Source organism: Doryrhamphus excisus, linkage group LG20 (assembly GCF_037039965.1).
Source record: "Doryrhamphus excisus strain RoL-2023G ecotype Guam linkage group LG20, RoL_Dexc_Guam_v1.1, whole genome shotgun sequence".
Classification (NCBI taxonomy): Eukaryota; Metazoa; Chordata; class Actinopteri; order Syngnathiformes; family Syngnathidae; genus Doryrhamphus; species Doryrhamphus excisus.
In genome coordinates, this window is record NC_136376.1 from 2,842,476 (window position 1) to 2,868,371 (window position 25,896).

Sequence of the window (25,896 nt, forward strand, 5' to 3'; positions counted from 1 at the left end):
TTTATATAATATATTGTATTATTATATTTTTATACTATATTTAATATGTTTGCATCCAAATGAAATAATCCGGTTGTATTTTTTAATATTTAATATTATATATATTTTATATATATTGTTATTTTATAATTTTTAAATTATATTTAATATTTTTTTAAATATGTTTGCGTCCAAATAGAATAATCCGGTTGTATTTTTAGAGCATAATACAATTAGAAAGACGCCAGCCTCACAATGTCAGTGGGAGATTACAGCGATAGCTCCAAGGTTTTAATATGTCTGAATATATATTTAATATGAGAAAAGACAGCTTTGGGTGCTCCACACTGACTTCTAGCCGTCTTAAGCATTAATATTAAAGTGCATTAGGCGTTGATAAATAGGCTTATGTAAAGTTTATGTAGGCTAATCTCTCTCTCTTTCTCTCTTTTTCTCTCTCTCTTTCTCTCTCTCTCTCTCTTTCTCTCCCCCGGAATATGTCCAGACTCCTCCTCTTTATGATAATGTGACAGGAGCATCTCCAGCTCCGAGACAAGCCTCCATTCCGAATCAACTATGTGATCTCTTTTATCCTTTCATCCTCTCATCTTCGTCGATGAACTCCATCCCTCCCACAAAGCCTTCACGCCGCGGCAAAGTTACTTTCTTTCACTTAAAAGTTTACTTTTTTTCCCTCCTCCGATAATTCCACCGACCGGAATGGCAACGACAACTCCGGCCGCTCCGACGCTGCTCCCCGTGGCTCCGCTCGGCCACCACCCGGCGCCGAGTTCCGCCTCACCGGCCACTCACTCGCCGCCACCCGCGGCCACCTCCGCTACTTCCTCCCCGGCTCCTCCGGCGGCGCGCCCGACGCTGCTCCACCATTTCCGGGCGGACCTCTTACTCCCGAACGGGACCCAGCTGAAAGTCGGCCCGTTGTCCGGCGCCGCCGGCAAGCCCGTGTACGCCACGCCGTCTCCGGTGGAGAGCACGCCGCAGAACAACGAGTGCAGGCTGGTGGAGGTGAAGGGGGCCAAGCTGGCGTCGTTCACCGTGAAAGACACGGAGCTCATTTGCCTGCCGCAGGCCTTCGACGTGTTCCTCAAGCACCTCGTCGGCGGGCTCCACACCGTCTACACCAAACTCAAGCGGCTGGACATCACGCCGGTGGTGTGTAACGTGGAGCAGGTCCGAGTGCTCCGGGGACTCGGGGCCATCCAGCCCGGCGTCAACCGCTGCAAGCTCATCTCCAGGCAGGACTTCGAGACGCTCTATAACGACTGTACCAATGCGAGGTGAGCTCCGGGGAACGTGGGGGTGGTGAGGTGGTGGGGTGGTGAGGTGGGGGGGCTGACCCGGGGGGGAGGGTGGTGGTGGGGATTTCGGGGTATCTTGTTGGGTAACTGTCCACCCGTGATGTCAAGCTGTGGATGAGGTTAAAACTACTTCTGGTGTAAAGTAGCAGCACAGGAGTATGAGGGCTTGGATAATTGCTGGAGTACAATTCCCATCCAATTGACACCATTGGGAGAGGTGGACCGGAACACGGAATAAGGTAGCGGGGTCATATAAAAACTGAAAATAATGCAAAAGTCCAAACTCCCTCACCTCTTGTTTGTATTTATGTACCTTTTTAATACCTTAATTAATTAATTAATACCTTAATTAATGCATTTCACTTCACAAATCACATCATAGCAATAATACACAATGACACAAATAATCCAAAAATCAAACCCTCAAAGTCATTATGTGTAACAAAATGTCATCTAATTAATAATATTTCTCCTGTCGCTGGTTCTTCATGATAACTGCCACATTTCATTATAGCAATGAAATACCACAGCTCAAAATCATCCAACAGTCCAAACCCACGCCATGCCCACTCAACCTTGCCTACACTTAATAAAGCTGTTTCATTGTTACAAGCGACCAAAGTGAGTGGTTGGGTTCTCGCATTGAGATAAGATGAGAACCTAGAAGCACTCTTGTCCCCACTTGGAGTAGAACCACCGTATTGAGTCAGGAGTCAGGTGAGGTGGCTTCTATAGTCAGGATGCCTCCCAGACGCCTCTCTGGTGAGGTGTTCAGGTGCACGTCTGACCAGTAGAGGGCCTCGGGGGGAGAACCAGGACACGTTGGAGAGACTATGTCTCTCAAACTGATCTGGGAACATCTCGAGATCTGCTGGGAGGAGTTGGGTGAAGTGGCCAGGGGAGTCTGGACTTCCTGGATGAGAGTTGTGGGGGGTGCTGGAGCCTATCACAGATGTCTTCGGGCGAGAGGCGGGGTACACCCTTGACTGGACTGGTGGCCAGCCAATCACAGGGCACATATAGACAAACAACCATTCACACTCACATTCATACCTATGGACAATTTGGACTCGCCAATTAACCTAGCATGTTTTTGGAATGTGGGAGGAAACCCACACAAATCTCCACCCAGAGATGGCCGAGGGTGGGATTGAACTCGGTTCTCCTAGCTATGAGGTCTGCACACTAACCACTAGACAGCCCTCCTGTATTTTATCAGAAAAAAGTTTGTTTCTACCTTTTTTCGTTCCTTAGTAATCAGCAGTGGAACGTAGGTAAGTTTCAGGAAAATATCAGTTCCCAACTAAAAAAGAGAGCATAACTTTCACTTTGACATAAATTGGGTTGCCAATTAACCTAGCATGTTTTTGGAATGTGGGAGGAAACCGGAGTACCTGGACAAAACCCACACAAACCTCCACACAGAGATGGCCGAGGGTGTGATTGATCTCGGGTCTCCTAGCTGTGAGGTCTGCGCACTAACCACTAGACCACTAGACCACTGTGCAGCCCTCCTGTATTTTATCAGAAAAAAAGTTTGTTTCTAGCTTTTTCCGTTCCTTAGTAATCAGCAGTGGAACGTAGGTAAGTTTCAGGAAAATATCAGTTCCCAACTAAAAAAGAGAGCATAACTTTCACTTTGACACAAATTGTTTTTTTTGCTTTTGTGACAACTTTAATATGTAAGCAACTATATCACAACAAAAACAACACAAACAAGCATGCATGGGGAGAACATGCAAACTCCACACAGAGATGGTTGAGGGTGGGATTGAACTCGGTTCTCCTAGCTGTGAGGTCTGTGCACTAACCACTAGACGACCGTGCAGCTTTCCTGTACTTTATCAGAAAAAAAAGTTTGTTTCTACCTTTTTCAGTTCCTTAGTAATCAGCAGTGGAACATAGGTAAGTTTCAGGAAAATATCAGTTCCCAACTAAAAAACAGAGCATAACTTTCACACAAATAATTTTTTTTTGCTTTTGTGACAACTCCGATATGTAAGCAACTATATCACAACACAAACAAGGTAACAAGCAGCATGTGTCTCCTAGCTGTGAGGTATACACGCTAACCACTCGACCACCGTGCAGCCTGCTATGACTACATACGTATGCATAATAAAGGTGTCATTTATTTCAAGTAAGTAAGTTATTAGTTTGCAACTAATTCATGACAACAGCCACAGTCAGGGAAAGTCAGTGGGGGCCAGTGGGGGCCAGGAGAAGGCCACCCCCAGACTGGTCCCTCGGTAAATCCCAGCAGGGCACATATACCAAACACCCATTCATACTTTTTTGCTGTAATTTTAGACCATGGAAAACCAGAACTCAGAACCATCCCAACGGAGAATAGAACCCTGCAGTCATGATACCGTACCACTTGTCCACCGCGCGGCCCAGAGTGTTACTTATTATGGCAAATTAATCCCATAATAGGCCAGGATATGTCATCTCCAAGTGAGTGGAGCCAGTTGTCTCTTTGTACTTGCCACATTTAATTTCTTGCTCTGTTGCTAATCATAATTTTAACGCATGATAAGAGTTATGATGGCGGCGATAATGAACTCTAGTAAGCCTCATAAAAAAAAAAAATGAAAAAAAAACACAAAGTTTGTCATGTTATCGTAAGCTGCGATCTCTTGCTCTCACTAACACACACACACACACACACACACTCGCTGTTTGACATATACACAAGCATCCGTGCACTTGGCGAATCTGACACCGTCATTCTTAGAAATTGATTCTTCACAGAAATTAATTAATTTTCATTTGGCCCCAAGCGGCAGCTCAAATCAGGACAAGCTCTCTCACTCTGTGATCCCTTCACTCTCGCGTTCTCTCTCACCTCCCTTAATAACTCACTGTCTTATCATATCAACACTCTTTAGCCCAGAGCATCAGAACAGAGGAGATGATTAAATGAATTCTCAGAATTTATGATGAGATTATGGAAATGAGCTGTTTTTGCAGAACGCTGATGATGATGATGGTGGTGGTTGGTGGTTGGTGACCAACCACGTGGGTTCATCAATGCAATATACCGCAGAGATGTTTGGATAAAGGCGGGCTAAATTGGCTGGGATTTGTGGCTTCCCGTGGAAGACCACATGCTCATAACAGCACGAGATGTGCAAGCAGAAGTTTGTGGATTAGCCCCCCCCCCCCATTCCACACACCCGTATGGGGAATTTGTATTGTTTGGCGGCTAATCCCTGATCTTTGGAGTCTGAGTGATCCAATTTACACCTGCCACTAAATGCAGATGAGGATATGTCAACACCGGTGCGCTTCTTTTCCCAGCATTTTTTTAACCCGAGCTTCTTAACTGTAGATCAGATCTGTCAACTGTGTTAATTTTCACCCGCTGGACACTCGCACGGTGTGGGAAAAAAAAAATAAAAGTTGTACCGTAGCAAGGAAAAAAAAAATTGTAAAAAAAAAAAATACAGCTAACATGAGGGATGATGGATTTGACCTCCAGGCGTCTTGAGAATTATTACACTATTTAACCTGCAATGTGGAATATTTGGGATGAGGTTACTGCGGCCTCGGTGAGGTCAATAACTGATTATAGAATTGATTTGGATGCATTCAAATTTTTGGAGCTCTTATAACAACTTTGACCTAACCATAGATAAAACTTATTATTCATAGATTTCATAGGTTTTATGCAATTTTTTCACAAGAAAAACATTAAAAAAAAACAACAAAATATACACTTTTGTACTATATTCAGGATAAAATGATTACAGCCTTGACCAAGGACGCTACATGAATACGAATGTATTATATTATTATGTATTATATATATTCTGCCATAGAACAGAAAATCCGCCATGATGGAGACCAAGAGAGGTGGGCGGGGCTTGGTGCACAACCGTGTATAATGCATATAATGCATATTATAATGCATATATACAGTATTTTCTGGACTATAAGTCGCTCCGGAGTATAAGTCGCATAAATCCAAAAATGCATAATTAGTTGGAAAAAAAAACATACATAAGTCACACTGGAGTTTTAGTCGCACAAGGCCAAAAATGCATAATTAGTTGGAAAAAAAACATACATAAGTCACACTGGAGTATAAGTCGCACAAGGCCAAAAATGCATAATTAGTTGGAAAAAAAACATACATAAGTCACACTGGAGTATAAGTCGCACAAGGCCAAAAATGCATAATTAGGTGGAAAAAAAACATACATAAGTCACACTGGAGTATAAGTCGCACAAGGCCAAAAATGCATAATTAGGTGGAAAAAAACCATACATAAGTCACACTGGAGTATAAGTCGCACAAGGCCAAAAATGCATAATTAGGTGGAAAAAAACATACATAAGTCACACTGGAGTATAAGTCGCACAAGGCCAAAAATGCATAATTAGGTGGAAAAAAAACATACATAAGTCACACTGGAGTATAAGTCGCACAAGGCCAAAAATGCATAATTAGGTGGAAAAAAAACATACATAAGTCACACTGGAGTATAAGTCGCACAAGGCCAAAAATGCATAATTAGGTGGAAAAAAAACATACATAAGTCACACTGGAGTATAAGTCGCACAAGGCCAAAAATGCATAATTAGGTGGAAAAAAAACATACATAAGTCACACTGGAGTATAAGTCGCACAAGGCCAAAAATGCATAATTAGGTGGAAAAAAAACATACATAAGTCACACTGGAGTATAAGTCACACAAGGCCAAAAATGCATAATTAGTTGGAAAAAAAACATACATAAGTCACACTGGAGTATAAGTCGCATTTGACCAAAACAAACTACTTGACCAAAACAGACATTACATCCTCTTGGAAGGCAAGTTCTAAGTCCTGAAGTCGCCGTGACACTTGTGTTAGATTGCTACTATTTAGTGCAGCTGCCAGGTGACGACCTTAAACTACACACTCTCAGATATTTGTCTTCAGTTGTTGTATCGTTTTTGCGTCCTTGTTAGACCCAGTTTGTGCTGCTCTCTGAAGTGAGTAGTTAACAGCATGGTAAGAGATTTTAGTTTTTAGATTTTTAGATGGCTTTTCTAATCATCTATTAGCCTTATAAAATGATGAACTTGGATTAGCAGCCATACCAGGAGATTGATGCAGAGGACTGACAGTTGTTGATAGTAGGCCTCTATGCAAAAATGTACATCCTTCTTTGAAAATCATATGATTCATTTTAATTGTTTGTAAAATGGAAAAAAAATTGTTTGTGAAATGCATGAAAATGTGTTTTTCTTTGGTAAACAAAGAAATTTGCAAGTGATCCCAAACTTTTGAGCGGTAGTGTATATATGTATATAATATATGCATATTCTTTATTTGACTTAACTGGCAGTATTTACACAATACAACATTTATTATTTGAGTAAGGGCATTGTTAACACAATTAATAGAGTATAACCTAAATCATCTGACTTGTCATTAATTCAACTAATCACCCATAGAAACAAATAAGCCTAAAGCTACTATATATTGTGTGGGACACTCTGGAGTTTTGGCACGGTCCTGTGTCCTATTGGCAACAACCAAAGTTATAAATCCACAAAATTTTTACGACACACACTTGTCTTTGTTTTTGGAGAACTTGAAAATGACAAATCTGTTTTTTTGGAGCATTAATTAATGGCGGAGCATTGTGCTGAGGTCATGTTGACAATGCAATGTCTTTGAATTCTGCTCACCATCATGGCGGCCAAACCCACGTAGTAGGGCATACTAAGAAAGTAGATGCCCAGTTGATTGTCCTGTTCAGAGAGTTGATTCCAAAAACTTTTCACCCTTGGGTCCTAAGCTAGGCCCTCTCATAAAAGTTTATTATTAAAAAATAAGCAAAACTTATACATTTTGTCCTCTAAGGTGCCGTAAGAGTTTTTAATTTGCTTTTATTTCCAGTATTGTAGTTCTGGATGACTGGCACCATCACAGAACGGGGTCAGTTTTCCATCTTTAAAGTCACTAGAGCAGGGGTGGGCAAACTTTTTGACTCGCGGGCCGCATTGATATGACAAAATTTACGGGGGGGGGGGGGCAGACTATATATTTTACACGTAACAGTCCACCTGGTATTATTGTATCTGTAAAATTGTCATGCAATCTGCTATTATTATTTATTATTTTATATTTATATTTAAATATTTAAAAAATAATAAAATATTATAATAATTACAATAAAATTAAATTAATAATTATTATATTATTATTATGTAAAATATGCAAATATAACAGTAATATTATATTTAATTAATATAATAATTAGCATTAATATAATAATTATAATAATCATAATAGTTCTAATAATAATAATAATAATAATAATAATAATAATAATAATAATAATAATAATTATTATTATTATTATTATTATTATTATTATTATTATTATTATTATTACTATTATGTGCTTGTGTCCCTTTTTTCAGGAGCACTTTGTAAACAACAGACCATGTCAAAAAACGATATACTTTGGAAAGATTGGGCGGGCCGTATTCAAACACTTGGCGGGCCGGATGTGGCCCCCGGGCCGTAGTTTGCCCACCCCTGCACTAGAGCCATAACAGAGGCGGGATGCCACCTGTGTGAAAGGGTAAGGCTTTGTCAGGTGTATAAATGGCGTTTCTGATATCTTGCTATTTTGTTGGATCTCTGTGTGAAAGAGGCTTCCCGTTCCACCGCCCCCCCCCCCCCGTATGTATGTGAGAACCCTGCAGCAAAAAAAACACTAAATCCCGATTCGTCTTATGGCTTCTCTGGGGATTTCTCCCATGTCAGGTGTTAATGGGAACGCTGTTATACAACGGCGGCAAGTGCGCAGCCTCCGCCGTGTCTCATTATCCACACAACACCCAAACAGTCTTAAGCTAATGAGATCTAAAAACATCAAACTCGTCGTAAATCTTCAAACGACTCGACTTTTTTTTTTTTTAACAGAGTGAAGACTTTATATTTGCGCAACGGCGTCAACGTCCTGCCGGAAGAATGGGAAAGATAGCTTCCAAGAACATCTCCGAGAACGTAATGTCAGGGCTCCCTGACTTTGTCAGGTCACAGCAGGTTACTGAATAAGACAACCGTCACTTATTACACGTCTGGGGGGGGGGGGGGGGGGACGGGGGGGGGGACAAACAACAGCCTGGACCGACGTGTTGACGTTAATGACAGAACAAGTAAACACTCCATTCTTGTAACTGCTTCCCTCGCGTTAAATGAAACCACTTAAAGGGACGGTCTCGGAACTGTTTGTCTCTCCTGGTTCCTTTGGTTTTTACTCCTGCTGTGCACTGAACTGACCGCTCATTAGCGCCATCTTTGCATGAATTCCCATCATAATGTGTTTTTGAGGAGGGCTAACAGGTAGTGTTGAGTATTCGACTCTGAAACTGGCGTATTTTTGACCGCTTTGGGGTTCTAGTCTGAGAACACAAAGTCATCAAATGGAGTCATCAACGTTAACCGCGGGTCAACTCATATTAGACTAAGGATCGACCGATACATCGGTCGGACGATATATCGGGCCGATATTTGCGTTCTTTACTTGAATCGGCGCATGGGTTCGCCGATGAATTGATTTACAGACAGGCATCCGCCGGGCAGCTTTGTGTTGCCGTAGGACCCCTTTTAAAGTTGATAATGCCGTTTAAATGTGTGTTTAAGAAAGCTCATTGTCTTTTTTTCATTTAAATTGAGGCAGCAAAAGCAGTATCGGCCACAAATATCGGCCCAAGCAAAATCGGCAATCGGCCGCATGATTTACAGACAGGCATCCGCCGGGCAGCTTTGTGTTGCCGGAGGACCTCTTTTAAAGTTGAGAATGCAGTTTAAATATGTGTTTAAGAAAGCTCATTGTCATTTTGTCATGTAAATTGAGGCAGAAAAAGCAGTATCGGCTACAAATATCGGCCCAAGCAAAATCGGCAATCGGCCGCATGATTTACAGACAGGCATCCACCGGGCAGTTTTATGTTGCAATCCTGTTGCAATCCTTCTTACCATCAATTCTCGAATATTAACCGTACCTGATTATAAGCTGCACCCACCAAATTTAAAGAGGAAAAACAAGTTGTACAAATAGGCCACACTTGTCTATAAGGTGTAATATGGGATATTTACACAGAAAGACACTATAAACCTTGCAATTCTCGTTAGACACGGTGTTCCTAGCGGCCCATGCAGTGGTCGATTAAACTTACTAAAGTCTTACTTAAGACTTAAAATCTTGATATTAGCATCCACTACACTTGTGCACTATAATCGGAATTGACGGTAAATGTGCAAGAAATGGTTGCCAACTGCTCATGTCGACAGAGACTTATCCCTTCATGGCGGCCATATTTTTTAACCAATCTTGCTCAAATTTTACAGACGTGCTTGTCAGTCCCCGAACCGCAACAATCCCTGTTACCGTCAATTCCCGACTATTATGGGATATTTACACAGAAAGACACTATAAACCTTGCCATCCTCGTTAGACACGGTGTTCCTAGCGGTGCAAAGCTGTGGTTGTAGTAAAGCTACACTCGATCAAACTTACTGAAGTCTTACTTAAGACTTGAAATCTTGATATTAGCATCCACTACACTCGTGCACTATAAGCATCATGGGAAGCGTAGTTCTTGTAGCCATAAATTAACCGCATAATTGTTTCCGCTTCAGGTTTCGATGCGTTTGTTGTTATAGTCCAGAAGTTGATGGTAAAGTTGACGGTAAATGTGCAAGAAATGGTTGCCAACCGCTTATGTCGACAGAGACTTATCCCTTCATGGCGGCCATATTTTTTAACCAATCTTGCTCAAATTTTACAGACGTGCTTGTCAGTACCCGAACCGCAACAATCCTTTTTAACGTCAATTCCCGACTATTATGGGATATTTACACAGAAAGACACTATAAACCTTGCAATCCTTGTTAGACACGGTGTTCCTAGCGGTGTAAGCTGTGGTTGTAGTAAAGCTACACTCGATCAAACTTACTGAAGTCTTACTTAAGACTTCAAATCATGATATTAGCATCCACTACACTCGTGCACTATAAGCATCATGGGAAGTGTAGTTCTTGTAGCCATAAATTAACTGCATAATTGTTTCCGCTTCAGGTTTCGATGCGTTTGTTGTTATAGTCCAGAAGTTGATGGTAAAGTTGACGGTAAATGTGCAAGAAATGGTTGCCAACCGCTTATGTCGACAGAGACTTATCCCTTCATGGCGGCCATATTTTTTAACCAATCTTGCTCAAATTTTACAGACGTGCTTGTCAGTCCCCGAACCGCAACAATCCCTGTTACCGCCAATTCCCGACTATTATGGGATATTTACACAGAAAGACACTATAAACCTTGCCATCCTCCTTAGACACGGTGTTCCTAGCGGTGCAAAGCTGTGGTTGTAGTAAAGCTACACTCGATCAAACTTACTGAAGTCTTACTTAAGACTTCAAATCATGATATTAGCATCCACTACACTCGTGCACTATAAGCATCATGGGAAGCGTAGTTCTTGTAGCCATAAATTAACCGCATAATTGTTTCCGCTTCAGGTTTCGATGCGTTTGTTGTTATAGTCCAGAAGTTGATGGTAAAGTTGACGGTAAATGTGCAAGAAATGGTTGCCAACCGCTCATGTCGACAGAGACTTATCCCTTCATGGCGGCCATATTTTTTAACCAATCTTGCTCAAATTTTACAGACGTGCTTGTCAGTCCCTGAACCGCAACAATCCCTGTTACCGTCAATTCCCGACTATTATGGGATATTTACACAGAAAGACACTATAAACCTTGCAATCCTTGTTAGACACGGTGTTCCTAGCGGTACAAAGCTGTGGTTGTAGTAAAGCTACACTCGATCAAACTTACTAAAGTCTTACTTAAGGATTGAAATCTTGATATTAGCATCCACTACACTCGTGCAATTTCCCGAATGTGCACTATAAGCATCATGGGAAGTGTAGTTCTTGTAGCCATAAATTAACCGCATAATTGTTTCCGCTTCAGGTTTCGATGCGTTTGTTGTTATAGTCCAAAAGTTGATGGTAAAGTTGACGGTAAATGTGCAAGAAATGGTTGCCAACCGCTTATGTCGACAGTCTTGAGGGGCGTCGACATGAACGGGATGCAGCTTTAACATCATTAAATTCAATCTACAGTATTAAATCCACTGTACTTTACTTTTGTAGTATTTCAATCCCGAGTTTGTAGTAACAAATTAGCTATTAGCATGTATAGCTTTCTCTTCCTGTGTATCGTATAGAGTCCCGTTACACCCCCACTAGTTCTAATTGCTGTTCAGGCATCACACACACACACACACGTACACACACACACACGTACGGTCACGGCTGTGTGTTTGCTTGGCCTCGCTGCTAAATGACATTAGTTCCACCGAGGGAACACGGCGTGTAGGAGGCAACCTGATCCTCCGTCCTTTTCTTTCACCATCACAAAGGAACAGTTTCATTCACTAGTAGAACCACACACATTAGGTCAAGCTGTTTGCATGTGTGTGTGTGTGTGTGTGTGTGTGAGTGTGTGTGTCGTCTATGTATGCTGACACATAAAAGAAGTGTAATGTAACAAACCGCAGCTCTTGTTACTATTAAAAAAGGGAGCATGTGTTCATAGCAACACATGGTTTCAGCTTTTGGACGCACAAAGACGTGAAATTTAAAGCGACAGTGCGCCTGAATAACACAACTTTGCACTTGTATCTCGGTTAGTCAACTAAATTGTTCTTTTTGACACTGAAAGATCTATTTATGTAACATGAGAGCTCAACAACAACAAAAACTGACTTAAAAAAATGACTTATGATTATTCTTTTTGATAGTTGCTAGTTTAGTTAGTTGCTAAGACATTTTCCTTGATTGCAGCCATGTTTTTCAACCAATCTTGCTGAAATTCTACAGACATGTGCTTATCACTCCCCTAAAGATGTGGAGCAATTTGTGTAGCATGTTGTGGCGATTTGGCGAAAAAAACGTGACGTTACAGTGTGTCTTTGCAGAGCTACGTGAGGCATTTGAGGTCAGTTTGACTCACGGGCTCAAACAGAAAATAACAGTCTAGCGCAGTCACAATCGTTTTGTCTGTTTTAATAATAATAATAATAATAATAATGAATTGTATTTGTATAGTGCTTTTCAGAGTACTCAAAGATGCTTTACAGTAGAAAAAAAAATAGAGTTGAGTAAAAACAGAGTAAAAGATGCATTAATGGTAATGGTTAAATTTCATTTGAACATGCATCAGATTACAATTGAATGCATCACATAATCAGTTCACAGTTCCACATGTCCAAAAGGAGTAGGAAGAAGCAAAGCTTATTAAATCCTACCCCTCCATCTGGTACTTTTACAATCAGTAACTGTTACATTTGTTCACTTCCTGCTTTCCATAATACAGTTTAAGGTTTTTTTTTGTTTTTTTTTTAAAATAATGTACCTCGTACCGAAGTTCGAGGTGATATATATATATATATATATATAACATTAAAAACGGATTTAAACAAGTGGGTTTTGAGTGTGAAAGAAAAACTCCAGGAAGTCGGTATCACGTGATGTTGATGTTTACGATTTACTGCGAATGCCCCATTGACTATTCTGGTTGATTATAGCATAGACACACGATTGGAATATTCTTTTCCATGGATACCATTGTTTTTGGAAAGATTCCATTCGGAATCCTCCTCATGTAAACATAGCTATTGTGGTACTTTGTTTACATTAGAAAAAACCTCCCATTTTCGCCGTCTTCATCCACCACCTCCTACTTTTCGCAACTTTGAAATCGCAGATAACTGATAAACGGGGGGGGGGGGGGGGTATGGGTGGTGTTTCTTTGCCTAAAATATCCCCAATCATGCAGCATAAGCAGATAAGTGCGGCACATTTATTCCTCTCGGGGGGGCGGGGGGGTGAATCTGGCCCTTTAAGGTAACCGACCGGAGATGGACTGGTGCTGAAACAGAATCAGCACTTTGTAAGCAAGGTTTCATGTCTGCGTGTGTGCGTGTCTGTGTGTGTGTGTGTGTGTGTGTGTGTGTCTTTGAAGCGGGCCCATTTATAAAAGAGCCAAATGTGAAGCAGGTGGAGAATAAACATGAGACCCAAGTTATGATGATAAATGATAAATGAGATGAGGCGGCCTGCAGAGTGCAACAAAAAACGCTCTTTGTGTGTGTGTGTGTGTGTGTGTGTGTGTGTGTGTGTGTGCTCATTTTTCTGTCTTTGTGTGGCACAACTTTGGACATCTCACCTTTTATTGTGGGGACATTTTGGCAAGAAAAATGCAGTGTGTGTGTGTGTGTGTGTGTGTGTGTGTGTGTATAGTCTTCAAAGCTGAGCCCCATTGCCATGTCATAACTCACTGTCAAAGCGAGCTCCATTAGAGCGATGGTTTTTCAAATGGCGGTGGCGGGGGTGGGTATTGTGTGTGTGTGTGTGTGTGTGTGTTTTCGGGTGCTGTGTTTAGCTCAACTTTAACCCTTGCACTCGTTTGATGTTGTATCAAGAAGAGCGGGATGAGAGATAGGGAATCTTCTTGACAGGCCGTAATGGAGTGAACACACACACACACACACACACACACACACACACACACACATGCTACTGACATCGTCTTGACCCTGGAATGTTAGAGAGGAATGCAAGACGGTATCAGTCTAGGAAATCGGATTCTTACCGTGATCAAACGTCCTGTGTCTGTGTGCATTAGTGTGTTTCATCCCGCCTGCTGGCTCCCATGACATCATCCCGCAGGATTCCCAATAACAGCACCGCTTTTTTTTTTTTTTTTTTTTTTTTGCAGATCCTTCGATTCGTCAAAAAAAAAAAAAAAAAAACGGTGTCCATGTTTATGATGATGATGGCGGCGGCGGTGGTGGTTATGATTTATCAAAGCCGTGTGACCGTGACGGCGAATACAAAAGGATAGGGATCATGGGAGCTGTAAAAGCTAATGTATTCCAAACGGAATCTCGCATGCTTCCCGATGTTCTCACACTGTGTGGCCTCCGCTCTAATAGACGCTTAATTAATCAGCGGGAAACAAAACTCCTTTCCGCCCCCCCCCCCAAATCCTAACATTTTAACTTTAACTTAAACTAACATTTAAACTGTCATGTAACATTTTGGTAAAAAAAAAAAAAAAAAAAATCCTGGTACCCACATTGGTGTCCCATTTTCGTAGAAGTAAAAGAAAGCTTGAGATAGTATTTTTATTTACTGATAGCCTTCAAAACGCATGCGCTGTGGCCCGCAGGACACTAGTTTGAGCCCCCCACCTTGATATGAAAGTTTAATGTTGATATGGATGCTGTATGGCAGGGGTCTCAAACACGCGGCCCGCGGGCCAAATGTGGACCGCAGGACACTAGTTTAAGGCCCCCCGGCGTTGATATGAAAGTTTAAGGTTATACAGATGCTGTAAGGCAGGGGTCTCAAACACGCGGCCCGCGGGCCAAATGTGGGCCGCAGGACAGTAATGTTAGCGTTCGGCATTCCTAATGCTAATGTGTAAGTTTTCATGTAATGTGAGTGAAAAGCTGCCTATAGGGGTGTTAGTGTTTGTCTAGAGGGCTCTAATAGTGGTAAAAACCGTATTGTAGATGACTTTTCTATGCTTTCTATGCTATACTCCGGTTTCCTCCCACATTCCAAAAACATGCTAGGTTAATTAGCGACTCCAAATTGTCCATAGGTATGAATGTGAGTGTGAATGGTTGTTTGTCTATATGTGCCCTGTGATTGGCTGGCCACCAGTCCAGGGTGTACCTTGCCTCTCGCCTGAAGACAGCTGGGATAGGCTCCAGCATAAACAACACAAAAATGGTCGTTTTACATGAAAATAACTATTTATTTACTAACATTACACTATTAACTATTTACAAATTTCACATTTGGAACATTTGGAGACCAGGGTTCAATTCCACCCTCGGCCATCTCTGTGTGGAGTTTGCATGTTCTCCCTGTGCATGCGTGGGTTTAGTCCGGTTTCCTCCCGCATTCCAAAAACACGCTAGGTTAATTAGCGACTCCAAATTGTCCATAGGTATGAATGTGAGTGTGAATGGTTGTTTGTCTATATGTGCCCTGTGATTGGCTGGCCACCAGTCCAGGGTGTACCCAGACAGCTGGGATAGGCTCCAGCACCCTTTGCATCTGACCTTTTGTAACGGATTAATGACCCAAATAAACCGAGGTTCCACTGTACCGGTACTACTATAAAAATACTATATACTATATACTAAATAAGCAGTTAGTGCCGCACCTCCGCTTGTCTCAGCATCGGAGTAAATAAACGCCGGTCGCTCCATTGAGGCAAAACACACAAACGCAGCTGCTCCCTATCAGCACCTTTAGCTGTTCCACTGTTTTGACTCCCAACGCTTCCTCTTCTTTCATTCCATTTCTCCCCGACTCCTGACTGCCGGTGTCTCCATTATGATCCTGATCTGTCATCTTTTGTTATGTTTTCTTTTCTGTTCCACCTGTGCTAAGCTACAGCTGCCATGTTGGCCGTTTCAAGTTACACACAGGTAACACACGCATACACAAAAAAGTCAGTAAGGGTAGATCTCAATGTATCGTCATGTGTGTGTGTGTGTGTGTGTGTGTGTGTGTGTGTGGCCAGTGCTGGCATGAGGGAGGACGTCTGGGTGAGATTTTAATTAAAGTTTGAGACAAAGAGGTCATAAGCCATACACCCCCCCTCCTCTGCACACCTTACACACACACACACACACACACACACACACACACACACACACACACACACACAATGCACTGTTTTCTCTTTCCCCCTCCTCACTCTCATTCCATCCCCTCAGCTTGATGACTTTTCCATGAAAGGCTTTTTCATTAATCCTACCTCAGGGAACCCAGCACTCTTCACCCTCACACACACACACACACACACACACTTACATGAACAACAACACACACACATATATAGACCTCCCTCTGCGGGTCACTTTGATGTATCAACACACTTGAAGACTAAACACAAAATTAGGTTCCAATTCTCTACCCCCCCCCCCCCCTCTCTCTTAATGCAACTCACACAAAGGTGCAGCGAGCCATCAGCAACACACAGGCCATTAATTAGTGTGTGCAAATAAACAATTGTGAAGGAAAGGGAAGCCACCGCTTTGTTGGTGTCGTACATTTCCACACTCCCAGTCGCTGTTGTTGCTTCTCATTTTGAAGTGTGTTATCATTTTCAAGGCGCGTTGCCTTCCAAGCCGGCCGCCTAAAAATATGTATCCTGCTTTTGTGTGTGGCCGTGTGTGCATTTGAAACTAATAAATAGGCTGGGACAAAAGTGGCGGTAGAGTTTAGAGCAGGGGTTTCAAACTTGTGGCCCGCGGGCCAAATGTGGCCCTCAGGATGCTAGTTTGAGGCCCCCCGCCTTGATGTGAAAGTTTAATGTTGATACGGATGCTGTATGGCAGGGGTCTCAAACACGCGGCCCGCGGGCCAAATGTGGCCCGCAGGACACTAGTTTGAGGCCCCCCCGCCTTGATATGAAAGTTTAATGTTGATATGGACGCTGTATGGCAGGGGTCTCAAACACGCGGCCCACGGGCCAAATGTGGCCCGCAGGACACTAGTTTGAGGCCCCCCCGCCTTGATGTGAAAGTTTAATGTTGATACGGATGCTGTATGGCAGGGGTCTCAAACACGCGGCCCGCGGGCCAAATGTGACCCGCAGGACACTAGTTTGAGGCCCCCCGCCTTGATATGAAAGTTTAAGGTTATATAGATGCTGTATGGCAGGGGTCTCAAACACGCGGCCCACGGGCCAAATGTGGCCCGCAGGACACTAGTTTGAGGCCCCCCCGCCTTGATATGAAAGTTTAATGTTGATACGGACGCTGTATGGCAGGGGTCTCAAACACGCGGCCCGCGGGCCAAATGTGGCCCGCAGGACACTAGTTTGAGGCCCCCCCCGCCTTGATATGAAAGTTTAATGTTGATACGGATGCTGTATGGCAGGGGTCTCAAACACTAGTTTGAGGCCCCCCGCCTTGATAGGAAAGTTTAATGTTGATACGGATGCTGTATGGCAGGGGTCTCAAACACGTGGCCCGCGGGCCAAATGTGGCCCTCAGGACACTAGTTTGAGGCCCCCCGCCTTGATATGAAAGTTTAATGTTGATACGGATGTTGTATGGCAGGGGTCTCAAACACGCGGCCCACGGGCCAAATGTGGCCAGAGTGGTTTTACTTTATTTTAGTTGTATTTAACTGTGGTTAATTTTATTTCTGCTTTTCTGTTGAGTCTTGGAAGTTACTTTAAACTTACTTTAGTTACATTAAACTCCACAACGTGACTGTTTTGCTCTGCAGACACCTTCTTCTCTAGATTTTACTTTTATTTGACCTCCAAGATGGTTAAAGTGTTATTTAAAACCTTTCCCATACTGCTCCAGAGTGGTTTTGCTTTATTTTAGTTGTATTTAACAGTGGTTAATTTTATTTCTGCCTTCATGTCGAGTCTTGGAAGTTACTTTAAACTTACTTTAGTTACTTTAAACTCCACAACATGACTGTTTTGCTCTGCAAACACCTTTCTGCTCCTTTACCTTGCTTTCATTAAACAGTGGTTAGCTTCTTTTTACGCTTGCATGACAGTATTGCTCTGCAAACACCTTCTTCTCTAGATTTTACTTTTATTGGACTTATATGATGGTTAAAGTATTATTTAAAACCTTTCCGATACTGCTCCAGAGTGGTTTTACTTTATTTTAGTTGTATTTAACTGTGGTTAATTTTATTTCTGCTTTTATGTCAAGTCCTGGAAGTTAAAGAAGATGGTTAAAGTGTTATTTAAAACCTTTTTCATACTGCTCCAGTGTGGTTTTACTTTATTTTAGTTATATTTAACAGTGGTTAACTTTATTTCTGCTTGTATGTCGAGTCCTGGAAGTTACTTCAAACTTACTTTAGTTTACTTTAGTAAACCTTTCCAATACTGCTCCAGAGTGGTTTTACTTTATTTTAATTGTATTTAACTGAGGTTAATTTTATTTCTGCTTTTATGTCAAGTCCTGGAAGTGAATTTAAACTTACTTTAGTTACTTTAAACTCCACAACGTGACTGTCTTGCTCTGCAAACACCTTCATTAAACAGCGGTTAGCTTCTTTTTACGCTTGCATGACAGTTAAGAATGTTAAACGGCTGCCTGTGCGGTTAATAAAGGTTCTCCGAGCCTCCAGTGAGTTATTTCACTTTACGTTATTTGCTGTGGGAAAATACCGTTTTGAAATTAGAACAACTTAGAAGTCAACCAGCGTCACAGAACAGATTGCGTTTGATGTCGCTGCCAAAAATACTTTTTAATACGCACATTTGCCGACAGACACCTATTACACATTCCTATGTGGTAACCTAAACGTGTGTGTGTGTGTGTGTGTGTGTGTGTGTGTGAGATATCTGATGTCAGCTGTCACATCCCAGTCGGTCTGGGCCCATAATAAGAGACAATAATAACAACTCATTAAAACCGAGGGCAGGAACTGTGGAGCTCATCGGCTCATCAAATTAACCTTTGAACACTTCACACACACACACACACACGTGCACACACACACACACACATGCACATGTGTGCTCATGCTACCTGTTTTTCTCCCAGTTAGCGGCTACATAATCTTTCTCTCTCCGCTCTCGCAGCCAGTGGGTGTGTCAACAGGGGATTGGTCCTTTCTGCTGGGTAATTGATGAATTATATGCAATATGCAAATGAGGCGCCATTAATCTCCTGACTGACAGCTTCGTTTATGGGGCCTTAATGACGGCTGGATTAGATTCTAATTAAAATCTGCTCAAAGACACCCCACGCTAGGAAACGGCTGCTGCTGCTCGTCTATCGCCCTCATTTTTTTTTTTTTTTGTTTTAATCTCTCGGACCCTCCTTCCATATATCTCTCCCTCCTCCACTTTTACTTCTCTTCTTCACACTTTCTTTGGCTGTGCTCTATCTTTTAATACCCCCCCCTCGCGGGCATACGAGCGCCCACAGGCTTCATGTTATGAAGTGTGTAGTACGAGAGGAGATGAGCCGCACCGCTTGTCATTAAGCCTGATGTGGCCCGTGTTATTCCCCCTGTCAGGACATTCACACCGTTTAGTCAGAGCCCAAGTGATGTCTGACAGCTTTTCAGCAACTGCACACCCCCATTTTCTCACCCGAGTGGGATTGATTGAGCGTATAAGGTCCACGCTCACGCTACACCGAGCGCTGCGTCGTACCGTATCCGAGCACGGTACACTTACCCGGAAGTGTTAATACACGATGTAAACGCGTACGGTCAAGAATGACATCATTTATTCGCTCAAACCAGAGCAGAAACAAACATTTATACTTGGAATACAATCGGCAAAACAGCATCACCTAGTGGCGAAAGGATGCAATTGAGCACAATTGAATGTTTGCAACTGAATTTGATTTTTAGTAAATGTAAGTTGAGTAAGCTGCACGGTGGTTGAGTGGTTTGTGCGCAGACCTCACAGCCAGGAGCCCCGAGTTCAATCCCGCCCTCCCGCCATGTATGTGTGGAGTTTGCATGTTGTCCCCGTGGGTTTTTTTTCCAGGTACTCCGGTTTCCTCCCACATTCCAAAAACATGCTAGGTTAATTAGCGACTCCAAATTGTCCATAGGTATGAATGTGAGTGTGAATGGTTGTTTGTCTATATGTGCCCTGTGATTGGCTGGCCACCAGCCTCTCGCCTGAAGACAGCTGGGATAGGCTCCGGCATAAACAATACAAAAATGGTTGTTTTACATGAAAATAACTATTTATTTACTAATATAACACCATTAACTATTTACAAATTTCACATTTGGAACTGAGACCCGGGTTCAATTCCACCCTCGGCCATTTCTGTGTGGAGTTAGCATGTTCTCCCCGTACATGTGTGGGTTTCCTCCCACATTCCAAAAACATGCTAGGTTAATTAGCGACTCCAAATTGTCCATAGGTATGAATGTGAGTGTGAATGGTTGTTTGTCTATATGTGCCCTGTGATTGGCTGGCCACCAGTCCAGGGTGTACCCCGCCTCTCGCCCGAAGACAGTTGGGATAGGCTCCGGCATAAACAACACAAAAATGGTTGATTTACATGAAAATAACTATTTATTTACTAATATAATACAAGTAACTATTTACAAATTTCACATTTGGAACTGAGACCCGGGTTCAATTCCACCCTCGGCCATTTCTGTGTGCAGTTTGCATGCTCTCCCCGTACATGTGTGGGTTTCCTCCCACATTCCAAAAACATGCTAGGTTAATTAGCGACTCCAAATTGTCCATAGGTATGAATGTGAGTGTGAATGGTTGTTTGTCTATATGTGCCCTGTGATTGGCTGGCCACCAGTCCAGGGTGTACCCCGCCTCTCGCCCGAAGACAGTTGGGATAGGCTCCGGCATAAACAACACAAAAATGGTTGATTTACATGAAAATAACTATTTATTTACTAATATAATACAAGTAACTATTTACAAATTTCACATTTGGAACTGAGACCCGGGTTCAATTCCACCCTCGGCCATTTCTGTGTGCAGTTTGCATGCTCTCCCCGTACATGTGTGGGTTTCCTCCCACATTCCAAAAACATGCTAGGTTAATTAGCGACTCCAAATTGTCCATAGGTATGAATGTGAGTGTGAATGGTTGTTTGTCTATATGTGCCCTGTGATTGGCTGGCCACCAGTCCAGGGTGTACCCCGCCTCTCGCTCGAAGACAGCTGGGATAGGCTCCAGCACCCCCTGCGACCCTCGTGAGGCTAAGAGAAAATGAATGACTCTTCATACTACATGTTCTTCTTCATGTAATATTTGGACTTTGTTCCCATAGTATTTCATTAATATTTAACATTCCCAAAGCTACTGTAATTCCAGATTTAGTTGGTTTATCATTATATTACAACTTTATGGCAACTTCTTTAATATTTCAACTTAGGTTAATTAGCGACTCCAAATTGTCCATAGGTATGAATGTGAGTGTGAATGGTTGTTTGTCTATATGTGCCCTGTGATTGGCTGGCCACCAGTCCAGGGTGTACCCCGCCTTTCGCCCAAAGAGAGCTGGAATACCCTCGTGAGGAAAAAGCAATAGAAAATGAATGAATGAATGAATTTTCTTGTCTTGTTTCTCCTGTTTAATTTTGTGAGTAAGTTCATGATGACATTTCTGGAAACGTGAATTTCTCTTGGCGGTATCAGTAGTGTGTAACCGTGATGGTGAAGAATTATGAAAAGAGAAGCAAACGTCCAAGTGAGGGAAGCAAGAGGAGTGGGCGAGCGCACATTTAATAAGCAAACAAATGAATGAGTAAGCTGAACTGTAATGAGGCCCTTTATTGATGCCATAGGGGAAACTCCTTTTCTGCTTGCTTTGTATCCACGGAGGTGGGAGGGCAGATTTGCTGTGTACAGCCTTCCAGGATTTCAGGTTTTTTTCTTCATTCATTGAGTTTCATGCACTCGAAGGCCATTTTCTCCACAAGCGGGCCACCCATCTCTTTCTCAGCGTGATTCAGAAAGAGAGAGAGAAGTAGTAAAAGTGGCTAATAAGCAATGTTGTGTTCTTGCAGTTCAAGGCCCGGACGACCGCCCAAGAGGCTGCAGACTGTGACCGAGGGCGGGACTCACCACATGCTGTCCCACGGCGGTCTGATGCACGCCGGGATCATGCCTCCAGCAGGTGACCACCCAGTACTCGTCACGCACGCATGCTAAATGTCACACACAATGACGCGCCGTTGTCACGTCATTGTGTCGGTTTTTATACCATCTTTCCGTGGGCCAAATCCGACCCCTTGATTGACATCACAGCGTTTCTACGGTGGGCTTCAGTCTTGTTTCTGCGATATCTTCCTAAAAACAGCAGAACGTCTCAGTCGTATACAAGATATTTGACTTTGGTATTTTGTGCAGTATGCTGTTAAAAATAGCAGAACACCGCTCAAAAGTTAGGGAGCGCTTGCAAATTTCTTTGTTTACGAAAAAAAAAATTCAAAAAATTTTCATGCATTTCATCACATTTATACTCTTTTTATTTACAACATATTGCGCAACTGCAGGGTCTTGAGACACATGCTAAATCGCAAACTAGCGCGCTAGCGACCTAAACAGTAGCCTTCAAGTTATTTCCTTTCAACTTCATTCATTCATTCATTTTCTACCGCTTTTTCCTCACGAGGGTCGCGGGGGGTGCTGGAGCCTATCCCAGCTGTCTTCAGGCGAGAGGCGGGGTCCACCCTGGACTGGTGGCCAGCCAATCACAGGGCACATATAGACAAACAACCATTCACACTCACATTCATACCTATGGACAATTTGGAGTCGCTAATTAACCTAGCATGTTTTTGGAATGTGGGAGGAAACCGGAGTACCCGGAGAAAACCCACGCATGCACGGGGAGAACATGCAAACTCCACACAGAGATGGCCGAGGGTGGGAATTGGTCTCCTAGCTGTGAGGTCTGCGCGCTAACCACTAGCCCGCCGTGCCGCTCCCTTTCAACTTAAATAGCCAAAAACTTACCACTTCCACACGGATAGGGAGGATAACTATTAACAGTTATTTAACCTTTTAACGTGAACATTAATCAAACGTAGTAATTTTTCCTGGGTACACGATACCATACAGCATCCATATCAAACATTAAACTTTCATATCAAGGCGGGGGCCTCCAACTGGTGTCATGCGGGCCACATTTGGCCCGCGGGCCGCGTGTTTGAGACCCCTGCCATACAGCATCCATATCGACATTAAACTTTCCTATCAAGGCGGGGGGCCTCAAACTAGTGTCCTGCGGGCCGCATTTGGCCCGCGGGCCGCGTGTTTGAGACCCCTGCCTGACAGCATCTGTATAACCTTAAACTTTCCTATCAAGGCGGGGGGCCTCAAACTAGTGTCCTGCGGCCCACATTTGGCCCGCGGGCCGCGTGTTTGAGACCCCTGATATAGAGGATCTTTGACTGTTTTTGCATTTTCTTCCTCAAAACAGCAGAGCGCTCCTGTCTTATAAAAGAGCTTTTCCTATTGTTTTTGCAGCAGGTCCTTCAAAACATATATATATGTATACGTATCAGCGCTCTCCATAGTGAGTTTAATATGGAGTAACTTAAAAGCCCTGACCACAAAACATTGGCATTTTTTTTTTCCATATCTAGTCTCTAATCTCCCGTAGTGATGAACTTATGACGCATTGTTGCACAACAAAGTTAACGGCTCGGCAGCCGTCAGGTTAAAAAATGAACAGGTTGCTTACATTACGGAATAATAGATGGACCTTCAGCGCTTTTTCCTGCAGACCTTCATAATGACACATTGCACCCATCACCACTAGTAGCTTGTAGGAGGACGGCGAGAGGTGGGGGGGGGGGCTGTGCCAGGCGACTGATTAATCAGATTAACACACACACTGCTGACACCTCGGATAAAGACCTGCTTGCAAACTTTTTTTCCCAGTTGAACTACAAAGTTCACAAAAGTCCTTTGTAACTTTGTGGCAGTTATTCATTATCTGCTGATAAGTTGAAGCATAATTAGATTTTTTTTTTTGGGGGGGGGGGTGACTTTTCAATGTTGTAGCGCACGAAAAGCAAGGACAAATGTTAGCGGAGTTACTAAGCCAAATTCAACTGTAGTTTGCACTCATAAGACTCCAAAAGGGAAACATTTCATTTTCCGTAAATGCCTCTAAAACTCTAAAAACAATGGCATTAACAACTGCGGCTGTAGGCAACCTCCTGCAGCTCTGTCTACCTCTGCATGTTTTGGTCACGCAAGTGTAAAAAAAATAGCCGCTGTGAAAGGTAAGAACAATGACATACGTTTACATTTGCGTTATGAAAAAGTCCCTAATATTCTTCTTTGTTCAAGCAGTTCTTCTTTTGAAATAAGTGTTGCTTAAAATATCGCTAATCCTTTGATACGCCCAGAAATCGATGTATTCCATTAGTGAGAGTCGACATTTTTGCGTCTGATTTTTCAATAACGTGACCAGCTTGCCTGGCCAACTGTTGCTCAGAGTTTATAGGGCTCAAAAATAAGTAAAAATTCATTTAAGGCGACCGATTATGCTTTTTAAATATAGTTATAATGTTGTATTGTTGTGGTAAACAATGCCAAAGTATCAGGTAATGAGGTTTGAACGTTTGGAAGTGAGCCCTGAAAGAAGTTTGGTAAGGTTCTGAACGCTGAGTTTCAGAGAGTTTTTTCTAACACTGGCTCTCTGTGATGTCACAGAGTGTGGGCTTCCTTATATGGGCGTGCGCTGTCGGCGAGATACGCTCTCGTCTCTGTTTACGGTGTCAGCAATGTCTCCCAGGAGGTGTTTCTTGGGGTGTACGACAAAGCTACATTTGTTTACAATTCCCAAATAAATTAGATTAATTAGATTAATTAATTCATTAAAAATTAATGTAATGACAAACAAAGAAAAAGAAAAAAACCTTTGTTTGTCATTTTTTGGCCGGCACGGCGGTCGAGTGGTTAGCGCGTAGACCTCACAGCTAGGAGACCAGGGTTCAATTCCACCCTCGGCTATCTCTGTGTGGAGTTTGCATGTTCTCCCCGTGCATGTGTGGGTTTTCTCCGGGTACTCCGGTTTCCTCCCACATTCCAAAAACATGCTAGGTTAATTAGCGACTCCAAATTGTCCATAGGTATGAATGTGAGTGTGAATGGTTGTTTGTCTATATGTGCCCTGTGATTGGCTGGCCACCAGTCCAGGGTGTACCCCGCCTCTCGCCTGAAGACAGCTGGGATAGGCTCCAGCACCCCTGTGACACTCGTGAGGATAAGCGGTAGAAAATGAATGAATGAATGAATCTTCATACTACATGTTCTTCTTGTAATATTTGGACTTTGTTCCCATAATATTTCTTTAATATTTAACATTCCCAAAGCTACTGTAATTCTAGATTTAGTTGGTTTATCATTATATTACAACATATGGCAACTTTTTTAATATTTCAACTTAGGTTAATTGGTGACTCCAAATTGTCCATAGGTATGAATGTGAGTGTGAATGGTTGTTTGTCTATATGCGCCCTGTGATTGGCTGGCCACCAGTCCAGGGTGTACCCCGCGACCCTCGTGAATGAATGAATGGTGAGAAGCTAGAGTGCATTAAAAAAAAAACTCTCTCTCTTTGAGCATGAAGCGTATTGCACAACACGGCATCAACAGAACCGATGTTGCAGTATCTTTAAGGAGCAATTTGCTCAGCCGGCACTAATACCGCTGATTGGTTTCCTGTAAACAACAAACGGGAGTTGCACACCAGCAGCTGAAGAGCGGAACTGACACTTCAAAGCGCATGCAGAGGTAGATAAAGCCGCTGGATGCTAAGCACTCATGATACTTCACTTGTGAAGTTGATTCAATTAAGTGTGTGTGTGTTTTTGTGTGTGTGTGTGTGTGTAGAGAGAGGGAGAAAAGCAATTGTCGGCCCCCCTCACCGATCTCAAAGTTGCCCTTGCCTTTGTGTCGTCCCTTTGCAACCTGATCTTTTCATTCTCTTGCTCAAAAGAAGCCATTTTCTATTAGCCGCCGCCACTTCCTCTCCTTGTTCAAAGGTGCGG

At 42.8% G+C, this 25,896-nt stretch overlaps 1 protein-coding gene across 2 annotated transcripts in view; it reads left to right on the top strand.

The window, feature by feature from the left end:
• The first annotated feature begins 489 nt into the window (after positions 1-489).
• The window catches only part of dachc (dachshund c), a 49,764-nt gene continuing 24,357 nt past the window's right edge, over positions 490-25,896 (top strand). The window contains exons 1-2 of one of the 2 annotated variants that reach the window (XM_058059002.2): positions 490-1,277; positions 21,895-22,004. In XM_058059002.2, the coding sequence (XP_057914985.2) occupies positions 700-1,277; positions 21,895-22,004 (688 nt within the window). In that variant the 5' untranslated portion in view covers positions 490-699. The remainder of the gene's footprint in view (positions 1,278-21,894; positions 22,005-25,896) is intronic. The other variant, XM_058059003.2, reaches the window with a different exon arrangement.